Source organism: Eubalaena glacialis, chromosome 1, assembly GCF_028564815.1.
Source record: "Eubalaena glacialis isolate mEubGla1 chromosome 1, mEubGla1.1.hap2.+ XY, whole genome shotgun sequence".
In the NCBI taxonomy this organism is placed as follows: domain Eukaryota; kingdom Metazoa; phylum Chordata; class Mammalia; order Artiodactyla; family Balaenidae; genus Eubalaena; species Eubalaena glacialis.
The window spans coordinates 31,751,819-31,764,026 of record NC_083716.1 but is presented as its reverse complement, the minus strand read 5'-3'; the positions used below and the strand labels follow the sequence as shown (position 1 = coordinate 31,764,026).

Here is a 12,208-nt window from a genome sequence, read left to right as displayed (position 1 = left end):
GGGTGTCAGATGACTTTTTTCCCTACTTTTCCTATTTTTCTCTAATTTCAAAAAATGTTAATATATGAACTTTATAAACATTTTAGTATATCCATCTCCCCCCGCCCCAATCACACGTGCATGTTTATATAACTTCCTTTTCTTTTAAATAGAACATGGCAACCAAATCCAAATCTTGGCTGTCACTTTTCTCAGTGGCTGATGAAGACAGTTGTCGGCAAGTAAAAGAAAGTAAGAGGGGGTCTCGTCACATGATGCCTAATTTCTGGAGGTAAATGGGGGCTACTTACTGGGAGCTTTCATGGAAACGGTGTACTCATTCTCCAGCTTGGCTTCCACCCTTATCGAGGGAGAATCCTCAGGAGAAAATTCGGCTTCTGTTGTCACCCTCTCATCCAGCTTACATCTCACAATGACGTAGACAGTGGTTTCTGCCTGGAACAGGAAACCAGTAATTGTCCCTTCTCCCTCCCGTTAGGGTGCTGAGCCAGAGGGCCTCCCCAGCTTCTGCAGCCCCAGCTCTACCTAGTGAGGCTGTTCCAGAGCAGGGTGGGGTCTGCAGTCCAGTGGCGGGCAGTGACTGCTTGCCATGGGTCCCAACAAGACAAGTCACAAAAACCAAGAGTGAACATTTATAAACCTTAATAGCAATTTGATAGAGTAATTTTATGTCTGTCAAACCTAATAATAATTTTAAAACCTGGGGCTTGTATTTAATTTTTATAGCATTTCTTTTTTGTTGTATATTATAAAAGTATTGGTCCATGGCAGAATTGGAAATTTAAAACAACAAAAATTTTTTAAAGTTCTTCACCACAGATAGTTTGAGAAGCACTATTCTAGATCAGCCTTGCTACTCAAAGCGAAAAGCTTGTTAGAAATGCAGAATCTCAAGCCTGCCTGGACCGACCACACCAGAGTCTGCAGTTTACCAAGACCCCTGGGTGACTCATGCACCTTACAGAGTGAGAGGTACTGATTTAGAGAAGCCCTCTTGGGTTCTGCAATTTATGCTGTTCTTAGATGGACAAAAATAACTTACTGGAGGATTAATTTTCCCAAGGCACTGAGCAACCTAAGTAGCTATTTTACATTGCTTTGAGACCTCCTGCCAAACCTGCTAAATGGAATTATCTGTTTTACTGGGCTGGCTACGCGGTTAAGCTCTTAAGACATTGAACTAGAAAGAACAGGCCCTCCAAAAAGCAGGGGAAAAGGAGAAATTTCTGGCCATAGCTAATCCCCAAATGTTCATTGTAAGATTCTGCTCTCAAGCCCTTATAGTAGGCCATCGTGACAAGGGCCACGATTCCAGAACAGGTGGGAGGGGGATGTGGTCCCGGCTCACGGAGACTGCTTAGGGTGAATGTGCGTGTGTTTGTGGTTGACCTGACTCCCACTGCAGGTCCGGCCCTCTCCCACCTGCCCCTTCTCCCAGGGAGCATGGGGAGCCAGAGAAGATGAGTGTGTCTCTCCTGTTGACAGTCATGACGCAACCCCAGCCCAGCCGCCCCAGGAGCCAGGGACCTGGAGCAGGCAACAGTGAGAATCCTGGGTCAGCGGCAACCAGCACAGAAGAAGGAGCCAAAGCCTGGAAAACCAGGCGGCATGGGAGGGGCATCAGCCTTTAGTTCTAAACCCCCTCCCCACAGGCACCCACCAGCGTGATCTCAGGACGAAAGGGGCGTGGGGCAGGCAGGAAGGAGTACGAGAGGACTAGAAACTGAAATGCCCACTACAAAGGCCTGGACAGTAAGGAAAAGGAGTGAAGTGGGTACAAAGAAAGGGGAGTGATGAGAACCAGCGACCTGGGGATGCACAGCCCCATCTAAAGGGTCACTTGGCCCAGCTGCTCATCTCAGGCCTGGTATTACCAGATTCTGATTCAAAGGAGGCTGGAAACAGGTTTTCATGCCTAACTCTTTAAAACACTGTGCAGCTGGAACCAAACATGTCTATGAGTTCAATCCAGCCCGAGGCAGCAGTTTGCAGCCCTCATGGAGGGAGTCCTTGCCCAATGCGTCGTGGCCTCAGGCTGCGCAGAAAACCACTCACAAGTGCAGGGAAGCTAGGACTTCCCATTTCCATGGCCATCATGCCCTCTTGCCTACAGGAGCCCACAGTGGCAAACTTAGCACAGGGCTCCTACCCACAAAAAAGTGTTTCACTGCTCTGAACCAATATCACACATTTCTCATCAGAAAAGACAGATAATGAAAAACTATCAATACTATGGTAGGATTCAAATGACAGTGGCCCATCAGTTGGCCACCACATTCAGGTCACCTCTTAACATAGGTCCTACCCCTGAAAACGTTAGTCACATGCTCAGGCATTAATTTTCTCCCTTTCGCAAGCAATGCTGGGCAGCAAGTTTCAGCCATCGAGCTTCAAGGCACTCATTTGGGCCGTAAAGGGGGCCAGTTGATGGAGAAACAAGCTCTCAAAATGCCCAGCGCTAGGCTGGAAGGAACAGACCCAGGCCTCTAACTCCAGGGTTGGCATATAAGTGTTTTGTAATGTTCATGTCTGCTGGTCTTCAACATGTTCTAAGTTTTTGATCATGAACTTAATGTCTTAGATTGATGACACATACATTCCTGGGCTCGTCTCCCTTTGACTTAAAGGAGTGAGGTGTGCCCAGGGCCCAGGCACTGGGGGTCCCAGGGTAGCTAGTGCACAGGGAAACCCCACGGGAAGGCTGGGATTACAGTAAGGTGCAACAGGAGAACCCCGCTCCCTTTACTACAACAAACTTCCACTGAAAAGCCCCAAAGCCCATGCTCCAACATCCACCCACCAGCCCCAGCAGTTCCTACCCCACAGCGGATGCGGTCCGGCTGCACCACCATCAGGTTCCCAGGTGAAGTCTTCGGTGGCAGGCTCTGCTGCTCCGAGTAGGGAAGGATCTTCTCGTCCTCGGTCTCAGTGTCAGTGACTGAGTCGCAGCCAGAATCTATGGCACAGAGAACACGGCTGAATGGAAAGAGAAGGAAGCAGTGCTGGGCATGTTCCACCCCCAGTAAAACCCCAAAAGTTACCAAATAGGAAATGGCTCCGACCGTCAAACAAATACAGGCTGAAGGTAGTGACTCAGGAAATCATGAAAGAGGACCTCATGGGGAAAAGTCAACCACCATGGAGGCCATGAGGGTAGGGTGAAAGCAAGAGGACGATGGTGTGGAGAAAAGCCAAAAAATTTGAGGCAGGCTGCTGTCTGAGGCTGACAGGTCTAGTCGCAAACAATAGACTTCTGGAAGCTTTACCTCTGGACTTCTTGCAGGGCTGGCTTCAGTGATTGTGAGGAAAGAGGCCCCTTTTCCTCAGGGGGGGTCAAGAACGGACTGTCCACTTAAAGGTCATCTTTTGAACATCAAGTAAAACCTGCGCTTTCCAGGAAGCGATTATTCCTCAGGGTCATGGCTAGCTAACGTTCTCCCTCTGGAGCAAGGGTAAAAAGCAATCACTTTCAACAAATCTTAGAGTATAACCGGGTTCCAAATCAGTACCACAGCCAACACCTCTGCTGTGGGAAGATTAGAGCGTGCACAGATTCAGTGAAGGCGAGCAGGGGTGTGCAGATAGGGTGTGGCACAGAATGAGATAATGCTGAGAAGGGGGTAAGTGGAACCTACCAGAGTTCTAGGGCGGGGGCTCTTAACCAGGGCTCATTGATTGATAGGGTACCTGTGTGCAAGATTGTGTGTGTGTGTGCATGTGTGTGTGTGTGTGTGTGTGTGTGTGTGTTCCTCAAAGAGGAACAAAATGGTTAAGAATGGCTACAAGGAGAGGGAAGGTTCATCTAGTCCCTTCGTTGGGCTTGCTCTTCTCCATTCCTAAACCACTGACAGAGCCAGACAAACATACTAGGTACTGCGAGGACATGAAGGTGAACCAGACATCCATCCTACCTTCAGATAGCCCGCAATCTAAAAGGGCTGGTGAGAGGTAGGGGTTAACTTGGCTGATTCCTTGCACTCCCAGGAGTGCAATCCTTCCTGGGAGAAAGCTGGGGTGGCAGACCAGGCCACTGATAGGTCCCCACAGAAAGCTGTAACACAAGCTTGCACTCTAGATCCCAGGTCATGCCAGGGGAGGGCTGTGCTCCCACAGCCATGAAGGCTGAGGTGGCAGAGCAGGGATGGGGAACCAAGAACCACCGTGTCCTAGGGCTATAACTGTGAGGCAAGGGCCTCCGGGGACCTTCTCAGGCCGGGGGAGGGGCTGAGGCTTCCCAGATACGCAATTTAAAAGCCCCACAGCCTTGGACAGGGGTCTTGTCCTACAGCCTGACATGTGTGCTGACAGATGTCTACACAAGGCCCCAAAGTGTGATGGGCAGTGAGGCACATACTCCTGCTGCTTGTCCCCTCTCTGTGATTTCTGCCAAGACGCACTATTACAGAAGGCCGGGCTGAGTGCAGCTTGGTCTCTGACCTTGTTCACACAGCAGGAATCCAGGCAGATCTTAGTGCTAAGAGAGCGGGCAAAGAACCCTGGGAGTTTCAAGGAGGAACTGTTTATCACTAGGCATCAGAACCATCAATCTCCTCTGTCTTTCCTTTCCTTTCAGTCCTACTGACTCCCCACTTACTCAGTGCTAATTACCCCCCTGCAAAGGCTACGTGCAGTAGTCTTCCCACCTCTCTGCTGTCCAAGCCAAATTAACCGAAGGCTGCCATTTTCTCCATTGGATCTGCCCGTCCCCACCTCCTTTTCTCCTTGACTGGTTACTACTAAAATGGCCAGGGACCACCTCCATGGACAGAGCTGTACATGCCATCCAAGCAACTCCCACCCACCATGGGAATCTGTGAAAGAAAGAGCCAAAAAATTAGGGATAATTGATATTCTTCTTCTTAATAATTATATACCACCACATCAAGCTTTAATTTTGTATTATTTGATGCCTGAACATGCCATTTTTTCAGTTATGAGGTTCTTCCTGGATGAGAAATTAACCCCATTGACTTAAAACATTCAGTCAGTTTCTTAAAGCTGCAAGAAGCTCCCTGGAACTACTTATCGTTCTAGAATTGTTTAGACACTATCCTGTGTGGCTAGCGTGGTGGGTACCAACCTATTATAATTTACTGTACAGGTATCATTGGGATAGACCCACAGTACAGTCTATTGCTTCAAAAAAGAAATTTCTTCAGGGACTTCCCTGGTGGCGCAGTGGTTAAGAATCTGCCTACCAATGCAGGGGACACGGGTTCAAGCCCTGGTCCAGGAAGATCCCACATGCCACAGAACAACTAAGCCCGTGCGCCACAACTACTGAGCCTGCACTCTAGAGCCCACAAGCCACAACTACTGAGCCCGCATGCCACAACTACTGAGCCCGCATACCACAACTACTGAAGCCCATGCGCCTAGAGCCCATGCTTCGCAACAAGAGAAGCCACCACAATGAGAAGCCCGTGCACCACAACGAACAGTAGCCCCCGCTCGCCACAACTAGAGAAAGCCCGTGCGCAGCAACGCAATGCAGCCATAAATGAATTAATTAATTAATTTAAAAAAAGAAAATCTCTTCATTTCTCCCAAATTACTGACCCAATTAGTTGGCTGGCCAAAGAGTCAAACCTCTAGTAAATATAATCAAGAAAAGAACAGAGAAATAAAAATAAGCCAAATAAGAAAGAGATGATAACAACAGATATGGAGAGGAATTTTAGAAATATACTGATGTGAAAACTCATTGCTAAGAGTTTTCTTTTAATTTCAATACAATTTTTATAGAAAAATATAAATTACCAAAATTGTCTCAAAATAAGTAGAAAATCTGACTAAAACAATAATCACACAGAAAATTTTTCTCACTTTTCAAATAAAATGTAAAGTACAGGTCACACACCCATTGCTGCATTGAATTTTAAATTGTAGTTGCCATGATGTTTTTCTTTACAACATTTAATTTTCCTATCTAGGAAAATTCCATTTATATAGGTTTTGTGTCTCCTACTAAAGTTTAAAAAACAATAAAGGATAGTCTTATTTTATATTAAATTTATAAAAAAAATTAAACCGAGCAATTAAATACAATAGACAACCCCAAAATCAAGTTTCATTCTCATAAATACTTAATATGTGGTAAAGAAAGCACTAAAAATCAGTACAGAATAAAGAAAATGGTTGGTGAGGATGACTCAGCAGATGGTACTGAAAAAATTTAGCTATTTGGGGTAGGCATGGAGGGACAGAGAGACTGTTTAGAATCTTCCTAATTCTTATACACTCCAAAATAAAATTTAGATGGATTATAGATTGAAATGAACAATGAAAACAAATTTTAAAAATTAAGATAAAAATATGGTTGAAAATTTTATCATTGTTTTGGGAAAAGATTTGTTTACCTTAAAAACAACTGAAGAAATACAATCTAAAAAGCAATAGAGTTGTGACATGAATTTAAAATTTTAGTAAACAAATTTATAAAAACCTAAAAACTAAATTGTAATGCTTTGGCAGCATTAGTCACAATAGCCACAGGTGGAAACAACCCAATTGTCCATTCTTTGATGAATGGATTGACAAATTATTCAGCCATAAAAAGGAATAAAATACCAATATATGCTACAACAGATGAACGTTAAAAACATTATGCTGAGTGAAAGAAACCAGCCACAAAAGACCACATATTATATGATTCCAAATATACGATATGTCTGGAATAGGCATATCTATAGAAACAGAAAGTAGATTAGTTATTGCCTAGGGCTGGGGTTCTTGGGAAGCTGGGGGAGGTTGGGAGATGATAGCTAAAGGGTGTGAGGTTTCCTTTTGAGGTGATGAAAATATTCTAGAATTGACTGTAGTGATAGTTGCACAAGTCTGTGAATATACAAAAACATCATTGAATTGTATACTTTAAATGGGTAAATTGTTTGTTATGTGAATTATATCTCAATAAAACTGTTACCAAAAAATTCAATGGCAAACCACAAATTGGTTAAAAAATTTGACATAAATATGCCAAGGGGCTGATCTCCTTAATATATGAAGAGGTCATAGAAATCTCTTTAAAAATATCCAAAGCCCAATAAGTAGATAATTCACAAAGGAAGAAATAAAACTTACCTCCCCATTCAAAAAAATTAAAAATCATTCATTATCTCTAATCATCATGGAAATGCAAATAAAAATAATATATTACTATTTCACCTTTTCCAATTAGGAAATATTTGAAGGTGAGGTAGGACAGATACTCTCATTTGTTGCTGAAGAAAGTATAAACTGGTACACCCTTTCTGGAAAGCCATGTGACCATATACAGAGAAAGAGCAAGTCTTTAAAATGTTCATATCTGGCCACATAATTCTACTTCTAGAAATCTCTCTTAAGGAGGAAAATAACTGTTCAAAATGTAGACAAAGACAGTGAACCAAGATGTCTGCTAAATCATTCTTTTTGCATTGCTGAGAAACTAAAAACAATCTGATAAAGAATATTAAAAATATTATTTTCAAAGAGTTTTAAGTAAAAGCTTATGACATGTTAAGCAAAAAAGCAGAATGTAAAATCATATATCTTATAATGTAGTATATCAATTATATAAAGGAAAATGCATTTTAAATTTATTTATGTATTTATTTTTGGCTGTGTTGGGTCTTCGTTTCCGTGCGAGGGCTTTCTCTAGTTGCGGTGAGCGGGGGCCACTCTCCATCGCGTGCGCGGGCCTCTCACTGTCGCGGCCTCTCTTGTTGCGGAGCACAAGCTCCAGACGCGCAGGTTCAGTAGTTGTGGCTCATGGGCCTAGTTGCTCCGCGGCATGTGGGATCTTCCCAGGCCAGGGCTCGAACCCGTGTCCCCTGCATTGGCAGGCAGACTCTCAACCACTGCGCCACCAGGGAAGCCCGGAAAATGCATTTTAAAAGGTCAGAAGAAAATGTATGGATAAACTGCATGATCCTTCCCTCCCTCCCTCTTTTCTTCCTTCTTTCCTACCTTCTAACTGTTCATGTATTTTCATGTTCTCCACAATGAGAAAGCACTTTGATAACGGGGATGGGTGAAGAGAGAAGTAACAGCTGAATCTTTTGGCTAATCACTTCATCAGCTTGGTATCATTTATGATGAGATTGGTCCTAATAGTACAGCACTTGGCAGATTTCCCCAGCATTCAGATGGGTCCTATAAACAATCCCTTCCAGTAGGTCTATTCATTTAGTCACCTGAAATGAATTAGCTACTGGCAGCTAATTCATTTCAAGAAGTCAGGCAGGATGTCATTCACTCTGCAGGGAGATTCTGGTGGCTCTGATTGACAGCACCATCACTTAAGTTTCTTCAGCCACATTGGCCTCTTCCACAGCGCACTACAGACAGAGCCAGGGTCCAACCACTTGAGCAGATGCAGAGTTTCCTTTGAAGGACATACCAACCCAGACAAAAGTACCACTGAAACCCACCTGAAAGAGTGAGATGGCCCCAAAGTTTCCCACTTAAACGTGTAGATTCCTCTCGCCCCCCTCCCCACCTTAAAGATAAACACCAGCTTTACTGTCCTGCGACTCAAATAAATAAAAGTTTGAGTGAAGGCACATTGAAAACCCCACGGATCCTCACCAGTTAAAGTCTTATTAAGACACCAATAGTATCCTTACTGCTTTAAAATTTAACAATATCCTCTCAGCTTTTATAAGGCCTGGAGAAACTCTGGAGAAATTACAGAAGAAGACTTTCTTTGTGCATCCAGCTCATCTATAAAGGACCCTTGTGGAAAACACTCCTTGAATTCAGTGGCAGGAAGTTTGTCTCCCCAGAGAACTTGGCTGCTTTCTCTCATTAGACAATAAGAACAAGCTAACATGGTGTGTTTCACCTTCTGCCCTTGCTGCCAGGTAGCTCATTTTTTCAATTTCAGTTCTTAACCACTGTTAACACTTTCATCCAGGTCTTGGTGTTTCCTATTTCTCTTTTTTATATTGTGTTTAATTTTGGAGGCTGCTTCAAAACTTTGGGGATCTAGGCAGGATGTGAATCAATCTTTCTCAAAACTGGTATCTGCCAAAAGTCCTCAGATGTAGTCTTATGAGAATCAGTGCTTGGGCTTTTCATTTAGATGACAGTGTCTTTAAAATGGGATGAAAAGACATTCCAGATTATCTGGATGACCACATTATAACTGAGTCCAGCCACAGGACTGTGGTGCCCGTGTGTGTGTGTGTGTGTGTGTGTGTGTATGTGTGTGTGTATCATTTTGCAGCTAGGTCATGCTAAGCTGTCAGGGGCTAATGAGGAAAGAAGACAGGGGGCAGGATGACATGTAAATGAGGCATTTGGGCCAAGTGAGCACAAGAAGGTTTCCCCATACACTACTTCACATAGAGAAATGCGGTGGGAGAGCCAAGTCCCACAATAACACTGGGGAGCTGTAGCAAGCCCCTGGGACAGAATCAGCGAGCACCAGAGCTTTGTGCCACATTCATGATGCTGCTTCAGTAAATGACCATCATCTATGACAAAACAAATGTAGTCAGTTTGCCCTGTATTTATTTTATGCATGTATTTGTATCGGGTTCATTTGTTTTGCTTTTGGAGTTGGGAAAGAACACTAAGCATCAGGAGTTGAATATGTTTATACGTATTTCAACAGCATCAAAATAATCTACCAACACTAAAGACTCATAATTTTTTTTCCTTTACAAGGGAGTCTAAAAAGTTATTTAACATTATTTGGGTCTAAAGAAACTATGAATTTTAAATGAATTGAATGTGTGTATGCACTTGGACACACACCAAGCCACATGGACAAGCTCATACTAGGTAAGAGGGCTGGTGACAGACTCCTGATTATTACTAATATTGACAACAATAAAGTTACCATTTATTGGGGGCTTCCCTGGTGGCGCAGTGGTTAAGAATCCGCCTGCCAATGCAAGGGACACGGGTTCAAGCCCTGGCCCGGAAAGATCCCACATGCCGCGGAGCAACTAAGCCCGTGCGCCACAACTACTGAGCCTGCACTCCAGAGCCCGCGAGCCACAACTACTGAGCCCACGTGCCACAACTACTGAAGCCTGCGCGCCTAGAGCCCGTGCTCCGCAACAAGAGAAGCCACGACAATGAGAAGCCCAGGCACCGCAACGAAGAGTAGCCCCCGCTCACTGCAACTAGAGAAAGCCCGCGCGCAGCAACGAAGACCCAACACAGCCAAAAATTTTTTTTAATTTTTTAAAAAAGTTACCATTTATTGAACATCATGGTGACTGCTTTAATAGTCAATCTCATTTAGTTCTCACATCAACCCTGTGAGATAGAAATCAATATCCTATTCCTATTTGATAGATGGAAACGCGGTGCCTAAAGGATTGAAGTAACCCAGCCGAGGTCATGCAGCAAGCAAGCAAGAGGCAGAACGGGAATTCGCCCCCAGGGGTCTGTGCCTCCTTTGAGGATGTGGACCAGGGCAGGAAGCAGCATCACTTGCTATTCCTGGTCTGGGGTAGTAACTGTAGCTCATGAGACATGACATAGGCTTTTGCTCACCAACACCTGGTGGTCCTGCCTTGTTCTGAGCAATGCTGCCTTGGTTAGGTATGCCATGACCTGCCACCATGGCCAACAGGCACATTCCAAGGATGGGGTTTAAGTCAAAAGACACTAAACTCCAACTGAACCAGCCAGGGTCCCACGTGCTCCAGGGGCCTCTGCCCCAAAGCTACAACTGTCTCACTTTCCAAATAAGTTTTCAGACCACAGCACTTACTGCTTCTTTCCTGTACATTGGTGTTCAGTCAAGACTGTTTTTTGGTAGTCTGAGGGAGGGGTAGGGTAAGGATGGCCAGAGAATGATGTTTTCTGATCTTGAAGCATTTTTTTGTTTGTGTGTTTTGTTTTCCAGAATATACAAGCTAACTTCTCTTGTAAGGTAATGCTAAGCTTTGAGGAAAGTACTATAAACAGGTATCATTCTTTAAAATAACCACAACTGCCATTGTTGAGCATTTACTATAGGCCAGGAACCATGCAAAACCCTTGACATATGTGATTCTATTTTATCACAACTAAGAGATTGGAATAATTCTGCCCATTTCACAGATGAAAAAAATAGGGCACCAAAATTTAAATAAATTGTCAAAGTCACACAGTGCACGCTGTATAGAAAGTTAACCCCCAAATCCATGCTCTTGTGCACTCTGATAGTTTCCCACACTGGGAAGCAGGTGACTGGTACACAGGAGATGATTCCAAAGTGTACAGCAAACATGCAGTGACACTGAGCCACATAGTAAGAAAGCAGTCCCCTTTCAATTCTTTCAATCCCACTCATATCAAGAAGAAAGGCTCAGTTTGGTAAGAGGGTGCCTTTAACTTCTCCTTAACATGCTTACCTCTCTCTCTGAACCAGGGAGGGAACAAGGCCCTAAGCCCACAGGCTTCTGCAGGCATGAGTGTCTAGTAGAATTTAATACCACTGTTTTGTTTTTATTGTCTTTATTTTTATAGTTACCTTGTTTCTATCAAGAGATACTGGTTTTTCATTTATAGCAGCAAAGTTTCCTTTTAAAATAAATTTATTTAAATAAAAAAACGGGAATTGACTTAAAGAAAATATTGTTAAGAGTACAAGGAAAAGTTTGGAAACAGTGTTAACAGTTGCACAACATTGTGAATGTATTTAATGCCAAACTGTATACTTAAAATTGGTTAAAATGGCAAATATTATGTTACATATGTATATACGTATGTGTATATGTATATATATATTCACAATTTTTAAAAATTGATAATGTAATATACCCCCCAAAACCATTGAATTGTACACTCTATATGGGTAAATTGCATGGCATATAAATTATATCTCAAAAAAGCTGTTAAAAAAGATAAACCAAAACCCATGTTGATGATCCTCAAATGACTGAAGTTTGGGAAAAGCTGAATTATGCTATACTGCTTTCGTTTTTTTTTTTTTTTAAATCACTCATTTTATTTATTTATTTATTTTAAAAAAATGTTTGGCTGCGTTGGGTCTTCATTGCGGTGCGTAAGTTTCTCTTGTTGCGGGGCACAGGCTCTAGGCGGGCGGGCTTCAGTAGTTGTGGCGCACGGGCTCAGTAGTTGTGGCTCGCGGGCTCTAGAGCGCAGGCTCAGTAATTGTGGCACACGGGCTTAGTTGCTCCGCGGCATGTGGGATCTTCCTGGACCAGGGATCGAATCTGTGTCCCCTGCATTGGCAGGCAGATTCTCAACCACTGCACCA

The 12,208-nt window shown here is 43.6% G+C and overlaps 1 protein-coding gene across 1 annotated transcript in view; it reads right to left on the bottom strand.

Annotated features, from left to right (window-relative positions):
- The window catches only part of PIK3AP1 (phosphoinositide-3-kinase adaptor protein 1), a 109,250-nt gene that overhangs the window by 55,816 nt on the left and 41,226 nt on the right, over positions 1-12,208 (bottom strand). The window contains exons 3-4 of the mRNA XM_061194821.1: positions 2,820-2,956; positions 291-435 (exon numbers count right to left, since the gene is read on the bottom strand). Of these exons, the coding sequence (XP_061050804.1) occupies positions 291-435; positions 2,820-2,956 (282 nt within the window). The remainder of the gene's footprint in view (positions 1-290; positions 436-2,819; positions 2,957-12,208) is intronic.